This window comes from Syngnathus floridae, chromosome 8 (assembly GCF_059516105.1).
Source record: "Syngnathus floridae isolate MCC-2025c chromosome 8, RoL_Sflo_1.0, whole genome shotgun sequence".
NCBI classification, from domain to species: domain Eukaryota; kingdom Metazoa; phylum Chordata; class Actinopteri; order Syngnathiformes; family Syngnathidae; genus Syngnathus; species Syngnathus floridae.
The window spans coordinates 11,166,669-11,193,787 of NC_142420.1; the positions used below are offsets into that span (position 1 = coordinate 11,166,669).

At 44.3% G+C, this 27,119-nt stretch overlaps 1 protein-coding gene across 2 annotated transcripts; it reads left to right on the forward strand.

Moving 5' to 3' along the window:
• The first annotated feature begins 19,679 nt into the window (after window positions 1-19,679).
• nr4a2a (nuclear receptor subfamily 4, group A, member 2a) lies at window positions 19,680-24,471 on the forward strand. 2 transcript variants are annotated; one of them, XM_088383753.1, is made up of 8 exons: window positions 19,680-19,884; window positions 20,096-20,172; window positions 20,265-21,220; window positions 22,101-22,230; window positions 22,351-22,514; window positions 22,786-22,988; window positions 23,117-23,295; window positions 23,373-24,471. In XM_088383753.1, exons 3-8 carry the CDS (start codon window positions 20,267-20,269, stop codon window positions 23,630-23,632), a joined length of 1,890 nt encoding a protein of 629 aa, XP_088239879.1. In that variant the 5' UTR covers window positions 19,680-19,884; window positions 20,096-20,172; window positions 20,265-20,266; the 3' UTR covers window positions 23,633-24,471. The 2 variants fall into 2 exon arrangements, with proteins under 2 accessions (XP_088239879.1, XP_088239880.1); XM_088383754.1 differs by having other exon boundaries at window positions 20,096-21,220.
• The last annotated feature ends 2,648 nt before the right edge of the window (window positions 24,472-27,119 follow it).

Genomic DNA, 27,119 nt, shown 5'->3' on the forward strand with positions numbered 1-27,119 from the left:
CTTGATCTTGTTTGTTTAACTTGACACGGTGAAGAAAGAGCTGACATTGAGCGGAATCTGCTGCATTAATGCCTTTCATGTTCTGCATTCATCATTGTCACCCGGCTTGAGACGGCCGGCGCTGGAGGAAAAAGCAAAGCAGGAAGGAGAGGAAAAAAAAAAAAGGGAAGGTGGCGAGCTGTAAGTCTAATTAAAAGAATTTATACTCGGTAATCCTTTTTGCTGTCAAATGTCTTGTTTACAATTTGGGATTAAACGGAAGAGAGGCGACACATAAGGCAACGTCCAGAAAAAAACTTCTTTCTAAAGTCATCAAAGACGCTTCGGTCTGATGTCTGAAAGATTATCCTTAGCGATTTCCTCTGGTGTGTTAATATTGATTTTCTTGGATCTGCTCTGACAAAAGTCAAGGTAGATAAATGTAAAATATGGAAGATGGGTAAACATAGCGTTGGGTATTTTCTACCTCAGAAAAAAATCAAGTTGACAACGGTAAATGTAAAAAAAGGGAAATATTCTGGATAATTTGATTTTGATATTCCGCCTCTTTGATTAAAATCAATTTGGATCTCTGTGAAAGATAATCTTAAGTGATTTTCCTCTATCGTAAATGTTCTACCACTTCCAACCAAAGTCTGCAAAAGTTGGATTGACCTACAACGCAAGATTTACTTGTTTACGTTCGCTCCAGAGCCCCGATTGACTCACTCGTTAGACTATTAAGGCTCACTGTGATCAGTCATCATTGCTTTCCACAAGAGCCTTTCCAGAAGGTCAGAAATCTAAAACCATTACAACATTTTACATCCAAAAGAGAAAAAAAAAACCAAAAGAACCTGACCTTCTTGTTTGTTTGCCACTGTGATTATGAAACGCACATACGAGCTTTCAAGCCTTTACGATTACGAGAGTGAACCAAAATAGAAATGTGGGTCAGGAAGCGCTGAGAGAAATTGGCACAGTCAAGTCATAAATCGCCAGCTAAGCAACTTCTTGTAGTCCTTCTTATCCTTTCAGATCTTTATCAATTGCCCTTATAGATACAGTAGAATTTTTTTCAGTTGCTTGTTGTTATATTGCAGTTTTCAAAAGGTTTATACGGGTTTGCGACTATCTTTAGAAACGCAAATAATTTGGTTGGGCTTGTGAGCTCTACGGGCTCGGCGTCTGACCCGCATGACTTGACTTATTTTGCAGAGAATGACAGGAAGGGCACGGTTTGAACCCGCCTGGGCAGAATCTGGCCGTATCGCGAGGAAAGCACGCTGATAATCGAGCAACGCAAACACGACTGCCGACAAGAATAGCAAGATCAAAACAATGCCTATTGCGGCCGACGTGAATGGCTTTTGTGTGCCGCTTATTATTGCAATCTCAACGTAGCGACACTACAGAGCAAATCTCTGTAATTAACCTATGGTAATGACAAAAGCCAATTTATGGTTCTTAAAGATCAAATGTATTTGGGTTAATGTGAGGTCAATCCAAACGCATGCATGGAAATACTGCAGGCGGAATTGAGTTGTGTTTTTGCCTTCAGTTGTGTTGTTGTCAGGAGCTATTTGATGTGACATCTGGCGCCACCAAAGTGATCAATGACTTTTCTCAGTTTCTGTGGCCGCGGGCACTTTGACCGGCCGTCCAGATGCGGGACCACCTGGACAAAGGCGGTGACAAAATCCTGGCCGGGGCAATCCGGCCTGACTCCAAACGCAACCGATGGCGTCTCCCGCCGCATTTGAATAGCACCTTTTTGATATGAGATCAATACGGCGGATTAATAGTCCGCTCACTCACGGGCAGATGCTGCTGGGAGACGGCATGCTTTGACTGTGATACATTATTTGGCAGAACTAAACAAAGAAGTTATTCCAATTCCAATGGTTTTGTTACTTTTTTCCACTAAAGGTCAAGCGCTGTCAAAAATATCAGCATATTGACCTTTTTAAACATTCCAGAAACATTGGGATCGCACATGCCTTCCTCCCAATATTTACGGCCCCCAAAGAGTTAAAACTCATCCCGGCAAAGTTGAGCCGGCCTGTTATTCTTTTATATCCTTTTTTTAGTTTGGTATTTTAAACCACTGGTTCAGGGGTGCGTCATTGACCACTAAGTCAGGTTAGCATAAAAACATTAGCGTGTTGATGGTAAAGTAAGCATTAGAGCACTGGGTGAGCACAAACAGGAAGTAGCATGTTAGCGTCCTTATTTTAAGATCAGGGGATGTTTGAGAATATTTGCCATTTTTCACATGTCCTGAGTGTTGTTAGTCACCTAAATGTTGAACAGAGGCTGTGATTTACCAAACTCAAATTCCTTGTTTGGCACGCTCAAACATGGCGAATAAAAACTCTTGAATAACCACTAAGTCAGGTTAGCATAGAAACATTAGCGTGTTGGTGGTAAAGTTAGCATCAGTGCACTAGGCTCCCCAATTCCATCCCTTCATGCTGAGTGCCAAGCAGGGAGGAAATTATAGTCTTTGGTATGTCACGGCCAGGGTCTGAACCCACAACCTTCCAGTCTCAGGGCGGACACTCTACCACTAGGCCACACTGAGCTGGTGAATTGTCAGTGCTTGGAAATAAACAGGTGTTGCATCACAACACCCCCAACCCGTTTTGGCCTTATAACATAGTGACATATACAAAAATTAAATATTAATAGACTATTGTATATTGATTGGAAAAAACATAGCTGCCACCATAATGGCCCGGTTGATATTTCTGAATCAAACAATGACAAACTCGTTACCAAAGGTCATTTTTTAAACATTTATGGCGGCTGAGTAGCAGTGGAGCAGGAGGCCTCGCTTGGGCCATAAAAGATGAAGACATGCAGATGAAGACGCGAGTTATTTGCAGCCGGTTCCAATCTAACTATGCCTGATAAACATCTCCAGAGGTATATTAACCCGCTGCTGTTGGTTCTCTTAATAGGTCTCAGGAAGCATCTGAAGACTCAGGGGGAAAAAAACAAAAAGTCATGAGAATACTTTGGGGCATTCATGCGACTTGTTTGGTTTTGTAATTTTCCCAGAGAAAGTTGCACTTTGAATGAGTGCCAAAATACCCAAAAGGTGCCACAAAAAGGCTTTTTAGCGTCACTTCTGTTAAACTGAAGCTCCTCAACGCTTAATTCTTAGCCCTCTGGTACCAGGAAAACACAAAATGGCCCCAAAGCACTAATTTTGTCGAAGTTAAATTATTTAAATTATTATTTTTTTAAAAAGTCTTTTTTGCATGTACAAAACCTTTACTCTTTTACTGATGTGTTTTGCTATCACTTAATCTACAAGACCAAGTTTTCTTCAGACACGTGGGCTCAAAGACTGGCAACATCCAGTGTAGAGAAGAAATCTTTTTCATTGCATAATTGTGGAGGCCGCACTGACGCCTCCTTTGTTCGTCTGACTCATAATGGGGGAATGGGAGTTGTTGCGTGCGCCGTGAAAAACCACAACGATACAGAAGTCCATTCCGCGGCTGCATCCAATGAACAAAGGGAGTGTTCAAACACATCAGTCCAGCCAGCGAAGTGTCCAGCGGAGTCGAGAGAGGTTGAACTCAAGTGTCACTGTGAGAAGCAGTTTAAGTCTTTTCTCCCTTCAGGAAAACTGTCGGCAGGTCCTCTGAGGTGTCACCTTCACATGTTGTGACAAAGCCCTCTGGTCTGACCCTTCTTTAAGTCTCCGAGGACCCCCCCCACCCCCGTTTCTCCTCGAACATGCGAGTGAAGAGCACCACCACAGGCAAGGACGGCGAGCGGCACACGGCCTCCGCCACTCACGGCGTCTCGCTCCATCACTTCACACTTGAAGCCCCCTTTTGCTTTTTTTTTTTTTCGCTTCCCCTCGCCGTCTTCCTCCCCTCTCTGCTTTTCTCAGGCTGCGGGCTCTGGCTGCTCATTTGATGTCCACGGGACTTTTAGCAGGGTCTCGCCCAGACATACGCCACATGTCAGCCTGGCCACAGTGCCTGAAGGGAGATGGTCGTCTGAGGCTTGAATTGAAGAAGCGCTTTGACAACCAAGGAAGTCTCCCTCCGTTTTACTTCCAATGCCTTCTACTTACACAAAGGAATGACATTCAAACTTTGCCCTGTTCTTGTGATTTGAAAATACGGTGCTGCCTCGACTTGTGAGTTTCATTTATTCCAAGGCAAATCATCTTTCCCCACTGAAATGAATGGTGATACCGTTAATCCGATCCAGACTCGCAAAAACACCAACAAAGAGTTTTTTTTAAGAAGAAAAATATCTCTGTACAGTGTTTAGATGGTGTAGTTTCAATTAGCTTCAATAATTTTTTTTTTTAAAAATGAATGAATTAATGAATATATAAATGATAAATAAATAAATAAATAAATAAATAAATATAATAACAATAATTTAAAAAATAAATGAATAATTCTAATAACAATAATTTAAAAAATAATAATAAATGAATAAATAAATTAAATGATATCTGTCCGCATTTGCATCAACCATGAGCCGCAAATCAAATCAGGGCAGAAAACGGCTAACTGCAGTCGGCTGGCTCTGAGTTAATATTGAAAAATTGTGAAAGTGGAGAAACAAGTCTCCCATGGACTAATCTTGTGCTGAGCACAGCCCTGATAATGATGATGGATTAGAAATACACCAACGTATTGGGATTACAGTGCGATTAACTAGCCGGGGGGGGGTTGTCTTGAGGAGGCAGACCTGCATCAAGCTAATCAATCAAATCATTGCGACAAGCCCTTGTCTCGTGGAAACAATTAGAGCACTTCTGTGAAATCAATAACCCTGCATTCTGTTTAGATACCCACTGGTCACTCCTTCAATAAAGCCTCCACTGATTTAGATAAGCCCGCCAGTCGGCAGAGGGCCATTTGAGACTAGGGAGTGGGAACAAAATACATCAAACAGGCTCCAGGAAGGGCTCGTAAAAATTGCAAATCGAAAACAATATCATTTAATGTGGCAAAGGTTGTTTTTCTACTTGTTCATTATCGAATGTCCCATGCGAGCGCCTGCCTAGAAAGGGGGAGGGGGGGTACAGAAGGGACCATTATGGGATCAGAAAGAAAACCAAAATAAGCATGGGATCAAAGCGGTTTGAAAAGTTGCTCCGAGAAATAGTCCTGCCTCGTGGAGGTGTCTCCTGTTCCTAGCACTGCTCCCATACATAATTAAAGGGTGAATTTGTATCTGTCTGCACTCTGCGGCCTCCTGATGAATTAATATCTGGCTGCAAGTGCTACACAGCCATCAGATTAGCTCATTTATTTCTGTCAGCTGCTTGCTCCATCAGCTATTTGTAAATCAGTGAGAGTCGGGTGGAGGACTGGCAGCCAACGGTGGTGGTGGTGGTGGTGCTAGGTGGGCAGGGGTGGGGTGGGGGATTTTGAGATTGTTGGACATGTATTTATTATCATAAATGGCTGTTATGAATTAGGCCTGATACCTATAGTGCCTCAAGTGTAAGCGTGCGGCGGAGTCATTTTTTTGACGGTTGACAGTGGGATACTAGAAAAACAACCAACAGGGGGGTTTTCAACGACAAATTCTGGAAATGTTGACAGACTCTTACACTTTTGAGCTCTTTAAATAAATTCCCAGCTCATAATTAAAATGAACTGATATTAGTGTTAAGATGAGCGTCAAAGCTGAGGTGTTTGGATGTCACGCAAGTTGCAGATGCGTACAAGAAGGCGCGGGCCGGGGTATAACTAACAAGACGACTGCATTAACCTTTGCTTTGCTGCTGAGGGGAGGGCACAAAGCGACCGGCCCAGTTCGAGGGACTCCCCATAATCAGGCTCCTGTCACCGCTCTTTCCAGGAGATTAATTCAGCTGGTTTCAATTCCGTCCGCTGCACCCTTCCGACCCCAGGCGCGCGGGCATCGGCCTGTTTAACGCGCATGGCAACCAGTCAATTGAATTCGGGGGTAGCCGAGAGGGGGGAGATAAGTCGCGGGAATACCCTTGCACAAATAGGCAAAAGATGACGGAAGGAAGGAGGGTATAAACCTCTGCCAGGGACCTGCAAACCTCTTTGGTAAAAGAATCAGCCTTGTTGTTGAGCCTTTCCTGGCACACCGCTAATGAACTGCTAAAACACTAAGGAGCGGCTGATGCCGAGGGACAGTGACAAGAGACGTTAGGGAACCACCGTTAGTTACCTGTAATAGCTCGGCATGACGATAGTGCGCCCCGACCAGCTGGCGTTCTTCTGATCATCCATTTTACCAAGCGCGTTGGTAAAAGGTCCCGTGGCATTGATAACACATTTGGCTCTGACATCAAATTCCTGCCCTATGAAAGAAAACAGCATCAATCACCAGAGGCCATTCATCTGTGGCTGGTGACAAGGCGGATTATTAATTTATCAGCTAACGCCCCCCTCTCTCCGTAATAGAGTGGCCCGAGTGTGACCATGGGAGACTTCCCAGGATTGTAATTAATAGGAAACAGACATACCTAATTTCCCTCTCGCCTGTTTGTGTCACACGCGGGGCCTGCTGGCACTGACTGAGGGACTCTTTTGAAAATTGTGGAAGGCAAATGTTTGTTAATGTCGCCGTTGAGGAGCGATAGCCCCTAATGAGATGGCATATCAAAAAAGGAGAGCGCGAGGACAGCAAATGAGGAGCGCAAGATGAATGACACGCTGTCTTTTTTTTCATTTGACGCCTACGACTGATGGGAGAGAGAGAGACGGAGGGAGAATGAAGCCTCAACGTGAGGCTGTTGTGATTATCGGGTTTTCCCAACAGCGGTTTGGTGACAGAAAGAAAGAAATTATTTGGTAGCTCAGTTTATACAGAATATAATAACACAATATTCCGTCTCTTGAAAAATTTGTCAAAATGTTCTAAAATGGCCGCTGCTCTCTGCTACTTATTTTGAGTTGACGGCCATGATGCAGTTAAAGCAAACGTCATTTTTTTTTTTTTTGAAAGCACCACCGTTTGAACAAAAATGTCAAATATCTCCAATTGATCAGTTGCTGGATTTATTTGGGTGTACCTAATAAAATGGTGGCCGATGTGCATTTCTGCAAAGAAACGAGAGAAAGACAAACCGGAATGTTGCTCTTATTATCCGTTCCATCTAATCCCCTCTCCACATGAGGCCCTCCTCTACCACTTTTAAAGTGAGCCGTCTCCTCCGTCTTTCAAAACATCAGGGGGTGCTTATGTGTTGAGATCCTCAAATCTCCGTTACTCATGAAATGATTCAGAATACCTTTTTTTAATTTTTTTTTTTTCATTTTTACAATTTTACCCTTAACTGCTTCATTCTCCCAAAGCCGGACAGATGCGTGACATTTAAAAGATAAGTAAGGCCATTTGGAGTTGGCTAATTCCGTCTTCTGTTCTTGAAGCGGCTCTCTCCGCCGCATAAAAACGCTTATGAAATATTAAACGGCCAGTGACTATGTGCAAACTAGCTGTGAGTAAGCGGCGGGCGGGTCGAGAGGGCTCGTATACAGAGTGGGAAAAGCTAAAAAAAAAGATGGACGTGGCTTTTGTTGGATTTACCTGTGATCACATCCCCGCCGTGCACTCGCCACAAACCCCGTCCGAGCCCCCCCTCCGTCTCCGTCGTCACCCCCCCCCCCCCTCCCTCCGCCCCGTCTGCCGCTCTGCCCTCTCCACTAGGTGCACCCCTTCAGTGTAATTGGCTGTGGCAGCCCCATACCTGGCAGCAGTGCGGGCGACGGCGAGGTTCATTGGAGCATCGTGGTGTTGTCCTGCAGCGGGGGGACAGGACCAGAGCAGGGGGATGTGAGTCACCCCGAGCCTGTGACTGGTGGTATGGAAGTGTGTCGGAACCGATATGTCACATCTGTCCCTGTCACTTTGCATCAGCGCGATAGCTGCTCGGGATGCTCCGACCACACGAGGAGCGCACTTAAAGCCATAGCGGCCCTTTGGCCCAAGCGCCGGGACCGCGCTAACGACCCCTCCCGTCCACCTTCCTGCGCCGGGGAAAGGGGAGATGTTCTGTTCCGAAGAAGGCGGGGAATCGTTGAATACGGAGGAGGTGCATCAAATAAAACAGCCATACTCAGTTAAACCTAATGGATCAAACCATTTTTATTTTGATCAGTATTCCCCTTTGAAATTAATTAAAATTATATTAAACCATTCCAGACCATATTAAAAAAAAAGACACTAAATTGTATAAGAACATATAATGACAGAGGATATGAAGAATCAAAGGTTTTTTAAACTGTAGTATGCGTGGTATTGGATGTGTGCCTAAAAGGGGCATGGCCTAGTCAATGACATCACAAGCTGTCGTCAATTGGACGTGGCTTGTATAAGTAAAAATAGTTGAAATTAGCTTTTTTCCTCTCCCATGTTTTTTTTTTGTGGTGGAATATACTGATGTGTGACTTAAATAGTTTGCATTATAAAAAAAAAAAGGATAAAACTCATTATTTGGCCATTTTCAGTTAACTAAACTATTGAGTAATACGATTCATCTCATAATCACTTTTTCATTGGGCTAAATAGGTCCTGACAGCAGCCCATCTGCTTTGCTAGCAAGAGAGCCGTCAGTGGAAACCTTTTAATGAACACCGAAAGCTACTATCAAGATTTATGGATTAATTCCTCTTTGGCTCTAAAATAGCAGAGATCTATATTCCGAGTCACAAGGTCACAAGTTTTGTAATTTAAATGAAAGGGTCTAAAGGTGACAAATGAACAAAGCCGACTTTCATTAGGAAGCGATTCTTATGTACATCTTTGAAGATTTATAGCCGGACAATTCCTCTGTTTGAAAAGTAAAGGCAGAACAGAGATGATTAATCACTTTTAATGTTGGTGTCTGGGGCCACTTTCTTTCTATTTGTTATTGCCAAGGTAGTTGAATTCCCTCCTTGTTTGGTTGCTCCTTTGCAGGAATGAGGAGGCTCCCTTTTGTGCCCTGATTTATTTTACGTTTGAGCGACTTGAGGCCGGGCTAGCTGGTGGGGCTGCGCTGAATGCTACGGTACGCTGGAAGCCATACGCGGGAAATAAATATATAAATTCAAAGCCAAAAGGTAAAAAAAAAAAAAAGAACAACAGACAAACAACAGATTTAAAGGCCACATTTTAGAATGAATTACATACACGAGTATGCACCCTGCCATGATGTATTAGGAAGAGCTTAGAATCCTTTTCTTCATCTCTGTAGGGTGAATGTGACCATTAATGTGGTTAGCACACACACACACACACACACACACACACACACACACACACACACACACTGAATGAAGCTTGCTAATGACCCCACATGGCACCCGGTCGCTGAGTGGCGCACAGGAGCGCTAATACATTAGTCCCCGTAAAGTAAAAATAAATATGCCTTGTAAATTTGTCACACCACTGAGAAGAAGTAATAAAATACCTGCACTTGGGAATTTTAGGAAAGACCTCAAGCTATTCTGTAAGTTGTAGTACCCAGAGGACATGTATTTTCTGGGTGTAACTATAACTAGCTAGCTAACTGCCTTCAAGCTAACTACCCGTTAAGATTATGGTAACAAGAGAAAGGTTCAAATAATGGTGAAATACTGTTTGATGATTCACTGATGTGTCGGTATAGTGCCACAAGTTTTCAAGTCAAGGAGGTTTTAGTCAGATTTTTTTATCAATCAATGTTTTGCCTTAAGTATCGGCAGTTGGTATCAGCAGCCTCCAGGAGTACTTGATACCTTAAATTGAGGGCGGTTTACCAGGATTTGAACCCAGATTCTCATATTCTAAGAATCTCACATTAAATGTATCCAATCTTTAATAAATAACACAGGTCAACAACAAATTTGTTGTCTGCGTTTTTTCAGCTGATTTAGGATGAATCTGATGCGCTGAATCCAAAAATCACATTGGTTTTGCTCAATCAGGTCAAGTTTTTGAGATATGGCCACGTGTGCTTACCATGCATATTTCGGAATTAAACTTGGTGACCAGGATAAAGCCTGGGCACCACACATAGTGTGCAAGGCATGCACTGAAACTCTGCGTGGATGGACCAATGGCAAGAGGAGTCTGAAATTTGGGATTCCTATTGTTTGGAGGGAGCCAACAAACCATGTCACTGACTGCTACTTCTGTGCTGTTGATGTGACCGGTATCAACAGAAAGAACCGAGGAAGCCTCAAGTATCCTGATTTTCAACCAGCACGTCGTCCTGTAGCTCATTGTGATGAAATTCCAGTGCCTATCTGCGGAGAACTTCCTGACATTAGTGACGAAGATGTCTCCAGTGTTGAAGAACATGAAGAAGATGCAGAAGTGGTTTTTGAAGATGATGCTCGACATCCATTTTCCCAAAACGAGTTGAATGATCTAGTTCGCGACCTCAGCTTGTCAAAGGACTCTGCCGAATTGTTGGCATCCAGATTGAAAGAAAAAAACCTACTCTCTAACAGTGCTCGTATCAGTTTCTACCGCAATAGGCATCGAGAGTATCTCCGTTTTTTCTCTGAGGAGAAGGACTTGGTGTACTGTGCAGATATTGCCCAGCTTCTGCTCACGCTTGGTGTGTCACAGTACGAACCCAAAGATTGGAGACTCTTCATTGACAGCTGTAAGGGATCACTGAAATGTGTTCTGTTACACAATGGCAACCTGTTTGCCTCTGTACCTATCGCCCACTCGACTACGCTGAAGGAGAAGTATGAAGCAGTGAAGTACGTACTGGAGAAAATTGGCTATGATCAGCATAAGTTTATTTGTGTTGACCTGAAGATGGTGAACTTTTTGTTGGGACAACAGTCTGGCTTCACCAAGTACCCATGTTTTTTGTGCATGTGGGATAGTAGAGACCGTGCTCAGCATTACACGAAGGACTGGCCTATGCGGGAGGAATTGGTGCCTTGTAAGGAGAGGAATGTCATCAACGACCCTCTGGTGGACAAAGACAGAATACTCTTCCCACCTCTGCACATCAAACTTGGCTTAATCAAACAGTTCACCAAGGCTCTGGACAAGGATGGTGACTGTTTCACTTACTTGTGCCAAGCTTTTCCAGGATTAACCATGGAAAAGTTGAAAGCTGGCATCTTTGACGGTCCTCAGATCCGTGAGCTCATCAGAGATACAGAGTTCGAAAATTCAATGAACGAAGTGGAACTGGAAGCTTGGAAGGCATTTGTTCTGGTAGTGAAAAACTGTGATTTTGTCACAAGATCTGATTTTTTCAAATCAACTTGGCACAAAAACCTGACCTGATGGAGACAAATGGATGTTATTTCCTGATTCAGCAGCGCAAAGCTACCCTAAATCAGTTGTAAAAATCAAGACAACATTCAAAAAGTAAAAAATTGTTGCCCAGTGTAATTAATGGAAGTTTGTAGCTGCTCAAAATCCTTAGCTAGCAACCCCCTTTTTTAGTCTTAGCACGTCATCTTTTTATTATTGATTCAATATTATTGTCTGAATTCCCTGTCAGTCTTTAAATGTCAGGAGTAGCAAGATTAGTGACAGGATTTTTTTTTTCTTTCTTTCTTTTTTTTTTATGAATGAACGGCAGCGGCTGGCTGACATCCTGATGAGGATAACAATGATGATGACGATAATTATCATCAGCAATTAAAAAGCCAAAATGGCCCCGAATGACGGTGGGGCGAGATGAGCACAGAGCTCGTTACACACGTTTCCCCCCTCGCCCCCTCCCATCCCTACCTCTACGAGGCTCAAACCCTGCCCGCCCGCCCAGCCCGCCTGCCGCAGCCTCCAGGAAGTACAAAGCTCAGTGGAGTGAGAGGAAGGCGCTGCAGCCCAGATAAAACGCTGCAAAATGACAGGGAATGTCATGACAGTGAATTTCATGTCTCCCAGTCATACAAGCGGAGATACTTGGCTGGGCTGACTCGGCCGATTAAATTGTTACAGGTACACACATGTTTTTGTCAATTACACGAGACGTATGTAAACGCACGAGGCCAATTGGTGTTTGGATTGGCCTCGCCTTATTAAACTCCGGCAAAGTTAGCAGATGCTTCCAGTGGAATTTTCACGCCTCTGCCTTTGCAATCTGCTATTCCTCAAAGCTCGTCAGGCGCCCGAGTATGTCTTCTGCGCTGGCTGCCATCTGACCACGATGGCTCCAATAATCCCGAGGAGATGAACCCGAGCAGTCAAAGCCCGATCCCCACTAAATAAGGTCAGGACGGAAAATGTCACTGCCATAATGTAGCCACTTGCATACGGGAAAAGACAAGGAGGAGACAGCTGTAGTAGAAATTACATTTACACGAGAGGTTTTTTTTTATTTTTGCCTTTCCAAAAAATGAGGGAGGAGTATATTTTATATTGTCTAGCATTAAAGACGAATTAATTATTAATATATATTAAAAATGGCAAAATAAAAAAACACCTTCATTTAGTTCAAATGTGTGCGCATATGTAATGATGTCGTTGATGGGTTTATTTTACTTCAAAATAATTAATGATAAAATTGCATGACATTCTTATGGGAGCATTTTTTAAATTCCATTTTATTGATGAATATACAAAATATTTGCTTAAATCAGATTTTAAAAATAAAATTCAAGTGGTCGTATTAAGACCCCCCCTCCCCTCAGCTCAATCCAGCTCTCCAAATGCATCTGACAGATCAGTGGTCAGATAGTAGCCATAGCCCTTGTGAAGTCTGTTGCCTTTTTGCAGTGCATGGGAATCCACATGTCCCTAAATGCCAAATGAGGTCTGACAGATAGCCCGGAGAAACAAAGTTGGGAGTTTGCCGCTACCAGGGAGAGCCTGAGTGAACAGGACATGCTATGTACACCCTGGCTAACAATCAACATATGCTTTGTTTTTCTGATGCCAGCACAAGGCACACATTGCCCGCAGACGCATGGATCCCGGGACCCGTTGCACCGCAATGCCAACGGGCTATTGTTTGCTTAAAAAAAAATTGCAGAAAAATGCCTCCCCCAAAATAACAATAGAGGAAATTAGCAGACTATGACTATTTTACTCCCATTTAGCTTGCATTTAAATATGATTCATTTTGAACAGAGGCACATCTGTGCTGAATGATTCAGAAAAAAAAAATTTGCACTCAATATTCCCATTGCAATTTTTTTTTTTTAAGGTCCTCTTCCTATGTTTTTTTTAATCCAAAGAAATTAATCTGTATTATTATAAACATGATCAGATTTACTACACATCAAGTTTTGTTCTTATAAATTCAGCATCCCAATTTACTGCCATTGCCGGTGCTAGGACTTTTTTTCTTGGAGGGGCCAAGAATTGAGGGTCCACAAAACAGTGATTTTTTTTTTTATAAACCCCAGAAATTCTTCAGAAAACGCTTAGGAATATTCATAGTATGTCATCTATCTGTAAAAATCCCAAAAGTCAGCTATCTGGCTCGGCAGCTCGGTGAGGCCAATGGACCCCCTCTAGCACCCCGAATGCTTCCGTTAATATTGTGATGATCTTTCATTGACGTGTGCTTTGACCGAGCACCAGTCAAAGTGTCGTTGCGGGCCGACGACGGGCACTGCGATGACTTAAAACTCGTCAGCCATGAGAGAAATCCTAACATGACCCTCCCCCCTCACCTCCCCCCTCATTTTTCCTCCCCTCTCTGTAATGAGCCACACCTGTACACTGCTTTAAATACCAGAGAGAAGCTTTAAATGTCAGGTGCAATTAAAGCTTATGATTCAAGGCTGCACCAATCAAATCAAGGCCCCGGAGTTCAGCCAAGTCTTTGGGAAAAAGCAGAGTTGGAGCCGCCACCGGCGCCGCCGCCACCGTCAAGATGCCACCGAGCGCTCGCTCTTCCTTTACCTCGCACTTCAACAGCCCAAAGGTGATTGTAAAGTTTACTGCCATTCGCATGAACTTCTCCATCTTCCTGACTTCGACGCCTTTATCAAAGGAAAGGTTTACGGCCTACCCAGCTATATGAGCTGGGAAATGACAGCAAATAGAAAAGGAGGAGGGCGAGACTTTTTTTGTTGTTGTCTTACTTGGGCTAGACGCTTTCATAAAACCACACTTGGTACCATCATTACAATCAAATTCAATCATACAAACCAGTAAGTAAGATTAAAAATATTACTACTCAACTGTAGAGATGTCCAAAAAGCATCACGCCAAAATAATTTCACAGGGATGTCAAATTATACTCCACCATTTGTCTTTATAGCCTACTGTTTAATGCTGTACGTTAAGAAAACTCTTCTATGGCATCGAGCAAAAGTGTCTCTTTTGTTAATCGAGTTTTGGGATCGGTGAGTGTGATGGCATATAGATTTTGAGGTAGCCTACATTTTACTGTCACGTTACAATGCCGCTAATTGGTCTCCTTTGCCGCTCACCTCTAGGACTTCGCTATGTTCATACAGATGGGAAAAAATGAGAAAAACACAAGCTGTGAATAATGAGATTCTTCAAATGTGGTGGGAAGCAACAGAAAGTGGTGACATTTCAGCTTGAACCCGGGTGGCTTGTCTGGAACGATCCACAGGTAAGGGACGGGCCGGCCGGCCGGCGTACAGTACAACCCAGGCTTTGTAGTGTGTGACATCATATCATAACTTAAAGGCGGCATGCATATTAGCTCTTTTTCACTTGAAAATGTCTCAGGATTTTAGCAGATCGGGTCATGGGCAGAGAAATTGTGTCTAGGTCGAATTAGTCTGGAAGTGCAGAACAGCTTGCTCATGGACACAATTTCAAGACATCTAAAGAATCATTGGATGTTTAATTCCACACTGCTGGCTTGGCCTATTTGTACTGTAAAAAAATTTTTTTTATTCAAAATAACCCAATTTGCATCAATAAGGGATCAAACTGTATTTGGGACAATTTGACCCATTTTTTTTTTTTTTTGCACAAAATAACCCCAGAAATTTGTTTGTGCAAGCCTACTAAAATTGTGTGCCAAAATATATCATTAAAAAATTGGATTGTTTTGTTCTGCCAAAAAAAAAGCCCACAAAAAACTGGGTCCAATTAGTGGTCTGTCTTTTTGACCCATAATTGTGTAATGTTTGAGGCAACTGTCTTTAGAATGTATCCAAAGCATAAAAAGTCAATGATCCTATTCCAAGTTGAAAGAATTCCTTGAGTTGCAAACAAGGAAAAGTCAGCGTCAGGCAGTCATTCAAGGCAAACATGTCAGTGCCTCCCCCTTCCTTCCAGTGAAAAATGAACACGGGCAGGTAAATAAAGCAATATGACCACGGGGACCAGGAATTCGCCGGATAACTGTCAGCCGCCTAGGAAAAATGAAGCATTTACCTGTTTGTAATCCAATTTCTCCACGGCGTTGCGCCCATATCGAACTCGAATGAGCCGGGTGCTCTCGGGCTGATGAGAAATGGTGCAACTCCCCCGGGGCCGGTTCGGAGATCCTCGCTGCGGGAGCCCCCCCGACCCAAGCGCATCAACATTCGGATCCTTATTGTCCCAAATCTTTGCGACGGATCGCGCGCTATTCAAATGCGCGCTCTCATATTCACGAGGAGCGGGAATATTCCGGCGGGCCATACATATTCCATTGCTTCAAAGCCACAATCATTTTCCTGCACTTTGACAGCTGCAAGCGCAATAAGCCGACGCTTGCCCGACAAAACACGGTTAGAAGTAGCGACACATTGCTTTTACTCTGCTCGCTTGGAGGGAAGTCATGTGACGTCTCTTCACTAGGACGAAAAATGCTGGCTTGTTTTCCAAACCTGCTCTTTGGTTGAATTTGGAGCAGATTGGGTTACTTTTACCCAAAGTTGGTTGAATCGTTTTCACACAGCAGATTGGGTTGAAGATTAACCCCCAAAAATTGGGTTATTTTGTGGGTCATTTTGTGACCAAATTTAAGGGGTTGAATAAATTACCTCAAAGATTGGGTCCACCAATTTTTGATCCATTTTGGGTTATTTTTGGCCAGCTGCCAACTCCATACCACTTCTGGTTTAAAGTCAAAGTCTGCTTTATTGTCAATTCTTCACATGCCAAGACACACAAAAAATCGAAATTACGTTCCCACGGTGACAAGACATAGTACACAATATACATACAAGTAAACAACACAAAAAAATAAAAACAAGAAGGCACAAACAATGAATAAATAAGAGTGATGAATATATAATAAATAAACAAATAACAATAAATAAGAGGAGCAAAAATGGGGCAAATGTGCATAGAGCAGACAGACAGAATATAGCGCAAAAGTACAGGACGCTACGCAGAAGGGGGAAGAGAGTTCAGGATCCTAACAGCCTGGAGAATGAAGCTGTTGGTGAGTCTGGTGGTGCGGGAGCGCAGGCTCCTGTACCTCTTCCCAGAGGGCAGAAGATCAAAGAGTGAGCGGGGTGACTCACATCACTCACAATTGTGGTCGCCTTGCGGGTGAGATGGGAGGTGTAAATGTCCTTCAGCATGAGTAGTTTGAAGCAAAATGTTGAACCAATGTCTTCAACCCAATGTGTGGCTATAGATAACCCAGCATTAGCAATGTCCATTTTGGATTTGGTGCTTCAGGGGACACGACATAATAAGTCATGTTTCATGATATGCGTGGATTACAGAAACAAAAATGAAGCATTTTCTAGTTATAAAGTTGCCCCTATGTTGCAGTTGTTTGCTTGGTACTTGTCAAGTTTCTTCCAATTTGTCCAATTAGAAAAGACAGAGTCACTATTATTAAATTTCTACATTTTATTAATCAAAGAAAGTCACTGCTTTATTTGAAGGTTTGTTTTTGTTTTTTTGTTGGCCATTGATTGTATCAGCAGGGGACACCTGCAGCTCCAGAATACATTTCCACACAGAGTGGCTAAAAGAGAAAAAAAAGACAAAACTAATGCGTGAGGAAATATTGCGCCGTCGCATGAATATGCAGCGCCTTGATAGCGCCGCTGTCATTACTAATGTTGCTGCCAATTACAGAGCATGTCATGACACCGTGATTCATGAATATTCAGCACGGACTGATATGGACGGCGGAGGCGGCGGGGCGGCGGCCTCGCTCCACATTTTTACTGTCTCATTGTGCATGGCCAACGGGTAGCTCCATCACGGCAGGCCGGCCGCTGCTAGACAAGCTGCTCCGCGAGGCATCGCTAGTTAACAGTGTGTTATATAAAGCCGCTGTATAAAAGTGATGAAGTGCTGGCCGGCTCCAAAGAGCAGCCATTAAAGCATATTAAGTAGACATTTAAGCTTGTGAAGTGGAATTCCACAAATGGGGAAAGAGGAGCCCGACCGAGCAAAGAGATGCCTGAGGGCTCGGAATGTTCCATTCTCACAAAGTTTCAGGGCTGCTACAAAAGAGCCATTTTTTAATTTTTTATTTTATGTGTGTGACAGTTGAGGGGGAAGTGGACTCGTCATGTGTTCTTCTAATTTGTTCACCTCCAAGCTTTGTTCCATTTTAAAACACTTTAAATGTGTTTTGTCAGAACTGTAAATTTAACTTTTCAAATTAAGAGCAAATTAATTAGAACTTGAAGCTAATTTTTAACATTGTTTTTGTCAGCTACAGGTGCCAAACTGAAACTATGAGGACGCAACTGTAGTTTTAAGTTGTAGTATAACCAATCGCCACTAGATGGCAGCATTTCAAGACTTACTGTTTCTTCCTCATCAGTTTTGTGCTGTCCTTGAATGGTCATTTTTGAAAGTTATGCAAATAATTCTCAATATTGATTGGCAGATGGCTATTTATACTTTTGAGAAGCCCCCAAAATGTGTTTTTTACCGTTTTCTGATGACATGGAATGTGGATGGATTGCATGCAGTTCCCAAATCGTAACAGGACATCCCTTGCTCGATGGCGCACACAATTAAAACATTTCACGCCTTCAATTAAGAGCCTCATTAATCGTGCGCAGCCGTAGCACTTGATTACTCTTAAGTCAAACCAAATAAACTGCTAAACTGGCCAATTAAATGAATAATTGTCTTTATTATGTTTGCGCTTTAGATGGCTAGCAATGATGTCATCCTATCTTCACATGTGGGTAATTAATTAAAAAAATTACCACCATGATGGTTCATTTTAATGACCTGAAGGCTTGCGGCGCAATAAAGACCACCTGAGAAGGAAGAAGGCCGGGTGGGGCGGGGCGGGGCAGCCATAAAGGGGCCAGGTTAATGCAAAAGTTTAATTGGCAGGAGCAGAAAGCAGCGCACAAGAGCGCCCTCTAGAGGCCAGTGCAATACAGCACCCCTCAGCCCACCCTTGAGTGTGCCATGCTGTGCTTTTTACCCACACAATAACAGGATGACGTCCACTGGACTTTTTTGGCTGGGCGCCCACACTAATATTGGCTACAAACACGCAAGCAGCTCAACTATTGGACACAAGGTGTTGGTGTAAGATTACCTCGAGATGGGCTGCAAAACAATACGTTTATTTTGGCCACCACGCGTCACCTTCATTTTTTTTGTTTGCTTTTTTTCCCCCCAGTCTCCTTAAGGGTCCGCGCTATCAGGCTTTCCCCTCTCACGGGCTCTAAATTGCTTCCCTTGTGATAGCTAGTGAGAGGCCCCCACTAATTAACACCACTTTCCCACCCCCCACCACCACACACACACAAACACACTTTTCCTGCCTCCCACTCGAGAAGCTGAGATCTAAATTTGGGACACAATTGAGGAATAAAAAAATCAGATGATAAGGTACAATAATATTACCCGCCTGCCTTCGAGCTTTATGAGGCTTATGTCATACAAGTGCTGCGATTACGAGTGGGATGGGAGTTACACACGGGGGGGGGGGTAAGATGTTCTCATGCTCAGTTAGCACCGCACCAAGGGTAGAATTATCTTGGGACTTTCATTATACTTAGTTTTTATTTTGCTCCGACTGTTGTTTTTCTAATTTGTTAGTTTCTATTTGTTTTCATTTTATTTTCAAAAATGCTTCATTTTAGATTAGTTTTAATGAATTTTCATTTTTTTAATATGGAGTGCAAGATGCCCCCCAAAAATATTGCCAATTAAACTGCAATTCCTGAATGATTGTTCAACTTTCTCTCTCCTGTGCAGCAGTTTAAAATAAAGTGAAAGCAAAAATGGTCATCATGAAAGTGAACTTTTCACTTGTATTTATGTTGTTTATATGTACACCTCTCTGTTTTCAAGTTTTATGATTTCATGTAATAACTTTCATGTTTTATTGTGATAAGTTCAACCAGTTGATGGTTGCAGTCCTTTTTGTATTTTGCTACATAACGAGATGATAAAATGATTATTTCAATTTGAAAAACAGAGCTCCAGCGGTGACCTGAACCAGAATGACTCCGTTTTGTTTTGCCAAATGTGGAAGCCAAACTTCTCAGGTTGCAATGTGATCTTGCTTTTCTTGTTGTCTGGTGTGGCAGGCTGGCAGCAATGCACTTGGACTAGTCAGAAGCGTGTGGAGAGTGTTTATTCTTAAATCCTGTTCAAACTGAGCGTAGCTGCCTTTATCCCCACTACATCTCTGCTTCGTGTCCATGTGGGAAGCAGCATAGATCGCATAGCACAAGACAAACACGCTCACCAGCAGGCAGGGCTGGAGAACGCCAACGACGCCCCCCCCCCCCACCACCATCATCATCGTCTCCCCCCCCCCCCCCCCTCCATCCCCTTCTCCAGCATCCCTCCCACCTCGCTGCACGATTGGGCCGCGTCGGTGTTGACGCCGATGACGTCACGGCAGCAAACACGTGGGCCACGGCAACCGGAGCTCACATAAACAAAGCCACATTGGCTTGGAGTGGCTTAGTCGAGGCAAGTGTCGCTCACAAGCTGGGGGGGGCTTCATGATTTGGGAGATTTGGCTTCCACTTTGTGGTTTGTTCTTTTCAAAGCACATTTTTTAAGGAAGAAAGGCAGCCGTCCTGAATGCTTATCGCATGGATTGAACAGCTGGATTTCAACGAGGTACAAATTGGTTTCTTTTTATTATCGTTATTTTTGGTGGTGGAAATTGCATGTGTGCAGATGTAAAAATGGAATCAGTGGCTTTAATTCCGTGCAATAAATGAAAAGACAGAAAATTCAAAGTCTTGCTATTGCTGTAAAATCGGATATTTTGCAGGTCATTTTCCAGGCATGTTGTGTATTTTGCTTATTGTGGCGTGTTCTTTTATAGGGCAAGATCCCGCCTACTCGAATCCAAAAACGCTCATCCAAGTCTTGTATCGTGTTCCTGACCTGCACCGTCTTGAGGTGAAAGCAAAGCCCCCTTTCAAGCGTCCTGCTCCTCGCGCAAAAATCCCCCAATTTGTCGTCGTCTTGACTCAAGCTCTGTGCTTCGGCAGCCATGCCCTGCGTCCAGGCTCAGTATGGATCATCGCCCCAAGGAGCCAGCCCCGCGTCCCAGAGCTACAGCTACCACGCCGCGGGAGAGTACAGCTGCGACTTCCTCACTCCCGAGTTCGTGAAGTTTAGCATGGACTTGACCAACACCGAGATCACCGCCACCACCTCACTGCCCAGCTTCAGCACCTTCATGGACAACTACAACGCGGCGGCGGGCTACGACGTCAAGCCGCCGTGCCTCTACCAGGTGCCGCACGCAGGCGGCGGCGAGCAGTCGCCCATTAAGGTGGAGGACGTGCAAATGCACGGCTACCCACACCACCCGCACCATCACCCGCACCACTCGCACCCGCACCCGCACCAGCAGGGACACCTGCCGCCACAATCCGACGACATGATGACCCACGCGGGGCCCGTGTACTTCAAGCCGCCGTCGTCGCCGCACGCGCCCAACACGCCCAACTTCCAGGTGCAGCCCGGCACCATGTGGGAGGACCCCAGCCCCTCGCTGCATCCCTTCCACCACAACTACATGATGGAGCAGCGCAAGAATCCCGTGTCGCGACTCTCGCTCTTCTCCTTCAAGCAGTCGCCGCCCGGCACGCCCGTGTCCAGCTGCCAGATGAGGTTCGACGGCCCGCTGCACGTCTCCATGGGCCACGACGGCCCCGCTTCGGCGGCGGCCGCGGCGGCGGCTGCGGCGGCCGCGGTGCACCACCGAGGCCTGGACGCGCAGAGCTTCGCGGTGCCCGGCGGCCTCCGCAAGCAGGGCGGTCTGGCCTTCCCGCACTCGCTGCAACTGGGACACGGGCACCAGCTGGTGGACAGCCAAATACCGTCGCCGCCCTCCCGCGGATCGCCGTCCAACGAGGGGCTGTGCGCTGTGTGCGGGGACAACGCGGCCTGCCAGCACTACGGGGTTCGAACCTGCGAGGGCTGCAAGGGATTTTTCAAGGTGGGCAGGAAGGATGTGCAAAAAAAAAAAAAGGTTTTATTATTTCATCGGTGCATGCAAATGAGGCGTGTCCTAACGAGACTTAATAGAAAAGAGACCCACAAGTGATCTCCGCCCTCCACCTTTTCCCACACGAGCGCAGTCCACGCACACTCACCATGCGTAAAAATGCAGCCATGACTCCAATCTTATTTTTTTTTATCCCTTCATACACGTTCCGAATTCTCATTTCGATTTTTTGTCTCATTTGGACGAGCATTCCTAAAGTCTGATATAAAACAGGCCCATCAATGGACATTTCCCCGCCACCTTTTCTATTTCTACAGCCCACAGTACAGAACGCGTTTAAACCCCGTGCGTAAAAAAGTCTAATCATTAGTCTAGCAAAGTTCCGTCAGTCAAGTTCCAAATTAAACGTCTCATTTATATGAGAATCAATACGACGTAAAACATTTCCAAAAAGCATTAAAAATATTCCCCTACTTTTTTTCCCCCTTCAGCACAATGTAAAGAATGCGTAAAATCTCCTTACTTAAAAAAACACTTTATTTACGTTCCATATTAAACTTTTCACGTCCATTAATTTCTAAAGGGGGGCGGGGGGATCCTCAAGATGACTCTTGCGCCCCTCTGTTGGTTTCGCGACAGATGCGCAAAAGTAACCACTATTCTGGATGCACTTTACAAATCAAATATTGTATTATTCTGAAGTGATATTAAACAGACCCACAGTATCCCTGGTCTTTAAAAAAAAAAAAAAATCTGCATGCTGTCACGTTCCAGTCGACACCTTCATTGAAGTGTCTTCCCCGCTGTGTCGTGAAAAGCAGGCCCACAAAGAGACTCGAGCTCACACTCGACTGTTTCTGTCTCCATGCAGCGCACCGTCCAGAAAAATGCCAAATATGTGTGCTTAGCCAATAAGAACTGTCCAGTTGACAAACGCCGAAGAAATCGGTGCCAGTTCTGCCGTTTCCAGAAGTGCCTTGTGGTCGGGATGGTGAGAGAAGGTACGTGCAGGCCCTAAAAAAAACTTGCCCTGCTTTTACGCCCGCTCTATTTTTCTTTTAATGTGACGTCATGGTGGCAATTAGCGCGCGGCTTGATGTGCTCCGCGTGTCGTTTTGCAGTGGTGAGGACTGATAATCTGAAAGGTCGACGCGGACGACTGCCATCCAAACCCAAAAGCCCCCAGGAGCCCTCCCCCCCGTCGCCGCCGGTCAGCCTCATAAGCGCGCTGGTCAGGGCCCACGTGGACTCCAACCCTTCCATGTCCGCGCTGGACTACTCCAGAGTGAGTGGGAACCTTTTTTTTTCCATCTCCTTCCCAAGCTAAATAAAACACTTGACGACGCGTTACCTTGACACTCGGCAGTAATATTCCGACTTCTTTAAGTGGCTACCGCGGAATAATTTACGTCGGAAGGGGGAGGGGGAGGGATTTAATAATAATAATAAAACGAAAAGTCGCCGTCTTTCCACTTTGCAATTTCACGGATTATATATTTTAAGGGGACTTCATTAAGCGGCCGCCCGTGTGTGCGTGTGTGTAAATGAAATTCCAGTTCCAGGCGAGTCCTGACTACCAAATGACGGGCGACAACACGCAGCACATCCAGCAGTTCTACGACCTGCTCACCGGCTCCATGGAGATCATCCGCGGCTGGGCCGAGAAGATCCCGGGCTTCTGCGACCTGCCCAAACCAGACCAGGACCTCCTGTTCGAGTCGGCCTTTCTCGAGCTCTTCGTCCTTAGGCTGGCGTACAGGTACGAAGGACGAGCACCTTCACGCGCCACTGCGTCAATTTCTTTCTTTTTTTATTGCGTGCGAATCCTAATTAGAAGCTCGTTTGAAGTGCTCGTTTATAACAAGAGCGCTTTTTTCTGGGGTCCAGGTCCAACCCGATAGAGGGCAAGTTAATCTTTTGCAACGGCGTGGTGCTGCACAGGCTGCAGTGCGTGCGTGGCTTCGGCGAGTGGGTGGACGCCATCGTGGAGTTCTCGTCCAACTTGCAAGGCATGAACGTGGATATCTCGGCGTTCGCCTGCATCGCCGCGCTCGCCATGGTCACAGGTGACGCGCAAAAAGGCTTGCGCACGCATGCAGTCAACTTGCGGATCGATTGCTCATGACCGCTCGTTTCGTTTTAGAGAGGCACGGGCTGAGGGAACCCAAGCGCGTGGAGGAGCTGCAGAACAAGATCGTCAACTGTCTGAAGGACCAAGTGACGTTCACGGGCGGCGGCGGCCTGAACCGGCCCAACTACTTGTCTAAGCTGCTTGGCAAGCTGCCCGAATTGCGCACGCTGTGTACGCAGGGGCTCCAGCGCATCTTTTACCTCAAACTCGAAGACCTTGTGCCTCCGCCGGCCATTATCGACAAACTCTTCCTCGACACGCTGCCTTTCTGAGAGGAAAAAAAAAAAGTTTCCCACACTGACTACTTCCACGCCCCCCCCCCCCCCCCCCCCCCCCCCCCCTAAAAAAAAAGAAACCCTTCTAGCCCCTTTAGGCCAATTTTATTTTTGTTCTTTTTGGACATCTGCAAAAGCAGGACTGGAGGGACCCCTTTTTTCCTATGAGGACCTTACTAAAATTGATGACAAAATACCTTTATTATTATTTTAATCGAACACTTTTGTTTTCACAGTGCATGCCAGACTGCTCAAATGCAAACATTTGAATTCCAACCGGGCGGTGGGTAAAAAAAAAAGGGATGAATCATCTTTCCATAATAGCACCCCCAAATGTAATATATGTTCCATTTATATATGAATATATATAGTATATATAATGTATATGCGGACACGCGTGGACACTGTATATTATTCTAATAGATGACGCATCACTTTATATAATATGTACAAAGTTTGTTATAATGATTTTCTTTTTTTTTTTTGCTTTTCAAATCGTGCCTCCCCTCCAAACATCCCCCCCCCCCCCCCCCCCCCCCCAAAACGACGCATGTCTTATTCTGATTATTTATTTTTGTTGCTCCTCTATAGGCACATGCAGAGGCGATGTCTATATATAGCCTACCGGACACTATGTAGTCTGCTAGATTTGATACCAATGTAGTTGGCACTCAAACTAATATATAAATCTATACAGTAATATATATGATCTCCTTGCGCAGCCAGGGAGGGAGCTAGGAAGGAGCCTTTGTGTTTGTACAACTGTCACATTCCTCGTTTGTATGTGTGCTGTAAGTATTGTTGCTGTTCAATATAAACCTTTCTCTATATGCTTAGAGCATTTCTATTGGCCGATCGATGAGCATGGATGCACATCGAGAACAAAACAAAAAAAAAAAATACACGTTTTGTCCACGTTTTTAATGTTAAGAGTGGATTTCACACGAACAAAAAGGAGTGGAAAGAATTGTGGTGTGTGAAAGGCCTTTCAGCTTTCATCAAGATTACATCGGGGGAACAATTATTTAATGTTTACAAATAAAACTTTAAAATCAAGAGAATTAGTTTCTTATTAATCAAGCAAATAAATAAATAAACATAACATTTGATGGTAGGTAAATGTAAATTAATGAGGCCCGGGCCTGCAACGTTTAACTCCACGTTTAACTGCCTTAAGAAATAAAGGTTTTGTATTTTACATGTTTTAACACGTTTAAAAATAGCCTACCACGTTTCCATTACCAAATTACACGCGCATGCAAGTCGGTAACATCCTCACAGGTTTCTAAGCCGCCATCACGTTTAAAACAGTTATTTACGTATTTTTTAAAATAAAATATAGAAATGTACAATGTAGAAAATTTGTCGTCATCGTACGATTAAGTCTCACGTAATGCACAATTTGAATATTTTTTCACTTTACTCCAAATGCTCAATTCCGTAACTACGTTTTCTTTTTGTTAGTGGTCTTTATGCATTTCCACGTTAAAATATATTTTTTTTTCTTGCAGTTATAATTGGACTTTTACTTTCAGTAGGTACCGTTCAACAAGTCAGGCATCGCAATTAAATGGCAAAGAAAGCGAACAATTTCATTGTAGAAAATGTCAGAATAGGATTGATGGGGTACCTTAGTGTAATTCAACAATTTCTGTTAAAATAACAATAATAAATAAAATATAGCCAACGGAAGCTAAAAGTGTTTAACCAACACAGCACACAATCATGCACCCAAACCGTAAACCGCATTTGTAGATGCGATAGATATAGGTAAATTATTATCTTTTTAAGTTATCGAAGTTGCTGTCATTCAAAATATTTCATTTTAATAATCCCCCCCATTCATTTCAATCAGATTACATGGCTTGAAACAAAAATTGTAAACATGCACGACGACGCTTATGTCCAAGTTTTCTTTCAAACTAATTTGTAAATTACAAGGTGCAATACTCTTACTTTTTTCGTTTCGATTGCATGTTGTTAAAACACTTACATGTTTGACCGCACTCTTTTTTTTGTCCCTTCCCTCCTTCACAAGAGCCATGTCCAGAAAAGAGCAATATGTGTGTGCGCGCGTGCGTGCGCGAGCGCGCGCTGTCACAAAAGCTTTTGGCTGAGTGTGTGTGCGTCAACGCAAAGAAGTGAAGCCTGCAGGCTGCGAGGAGGGAGGCATGTCTGGGACACATCCACTCTCATCCCAAATCAAGGAAACAGCTCCTTCCTCCTCTCTCTCGCGTGTGTGTGTGTGTGTGTGTGTGTGTGTGTGTGTGTGTGTGTGTGTGCGTCTCGACCAAAATGCAATGAATTGTCCAAATAATTAGCGCTGCTAGTGCTAATTCCAAAGCAAATTGGGATTGTGTTCAGAAGCAGTTTGCTGACATTTAGCAGATCTGCCTAAACGGCGCATGGCAGTGTCGCGCGAGTTGACTCCGAGTACAGTTAGCTGCGAAAAGATGATCATCATTATGTCTGGGCGTGATTACACGTGATGGAGGACCAAATTCATTAAGATCCCATTACTCCACTTCCTCGGCGCACTTGACATGATGGGGAGGAGGATAGAGGAAGCCGGAATCATTTAAAGCTGAATGTGTCTTGGTGTCTCGTCACGCATGTGTGCACAGCGATGGAGGAAAAATGGCACCTGTTTGAACGGACGTACGGGAGGCGGCGACGCCATCAAGTGACAATGAGGCCGCCGGCGCACACCTACTGAGCGACTTGTATTCCAAACTTTGCTCCTTAGCAACATGCAGTCAGTCTTCAGATGCCAATGAAGCAGCAATGAAAGCCTGTAAAGATGCCAAATTTACATCCATGTCAGAAGGAAGGTCATTACTATCACCTAGCGCCTTCTGGTGGACAAGGCGCTTATAGCAGAAGGAGCAACACAATGTGCAGTAGTGTTGGCTCGTGAGTGAACGAAAGAACGAATCTTTTCAGTGAACGAGAGTGAACGAATCACTTCCTAAAGTGATTCGTTCTTTTTTCAGTTCATATAACTTCGACCAGTAGGTGTCGGTAATGCATTGAAGCTGGTGCCACCTCGCTGTAAAACAAAACGAAGAAGAAAATGACGTAATTTCCCGTTCACGAACGAGTCGTGAATTGCATTTTCCGTTCACCGACTGAACGGATCTGTGAGTGAACGAGTCAGTGAGTGAGTGATTTGCATTTCCATTTCATCGCGAGAACGGATCAGTGAGGGAACGAATCCTGACTTTCCCGTTCGCGAAGGAGTCAATGGCTGAACTGCTTTCCTTCCCGTGCATCAACTGGATCAGTCAGTGATGCGTGTCGTGGCGTGAACTATGTAAGCCAGAATGTCGATTTACGATTTGCCAAGGAAAGAAAGAACCACTCACTGAAACACCATTTCTATTATACACGTTTTCTCCAAGCTAACGGCTAACTTTATTGCATGAAGGGATGCGACGTTATGCAAAAACGCGGAGATTTGCTTCTCTTTGGATAATCTTTATTT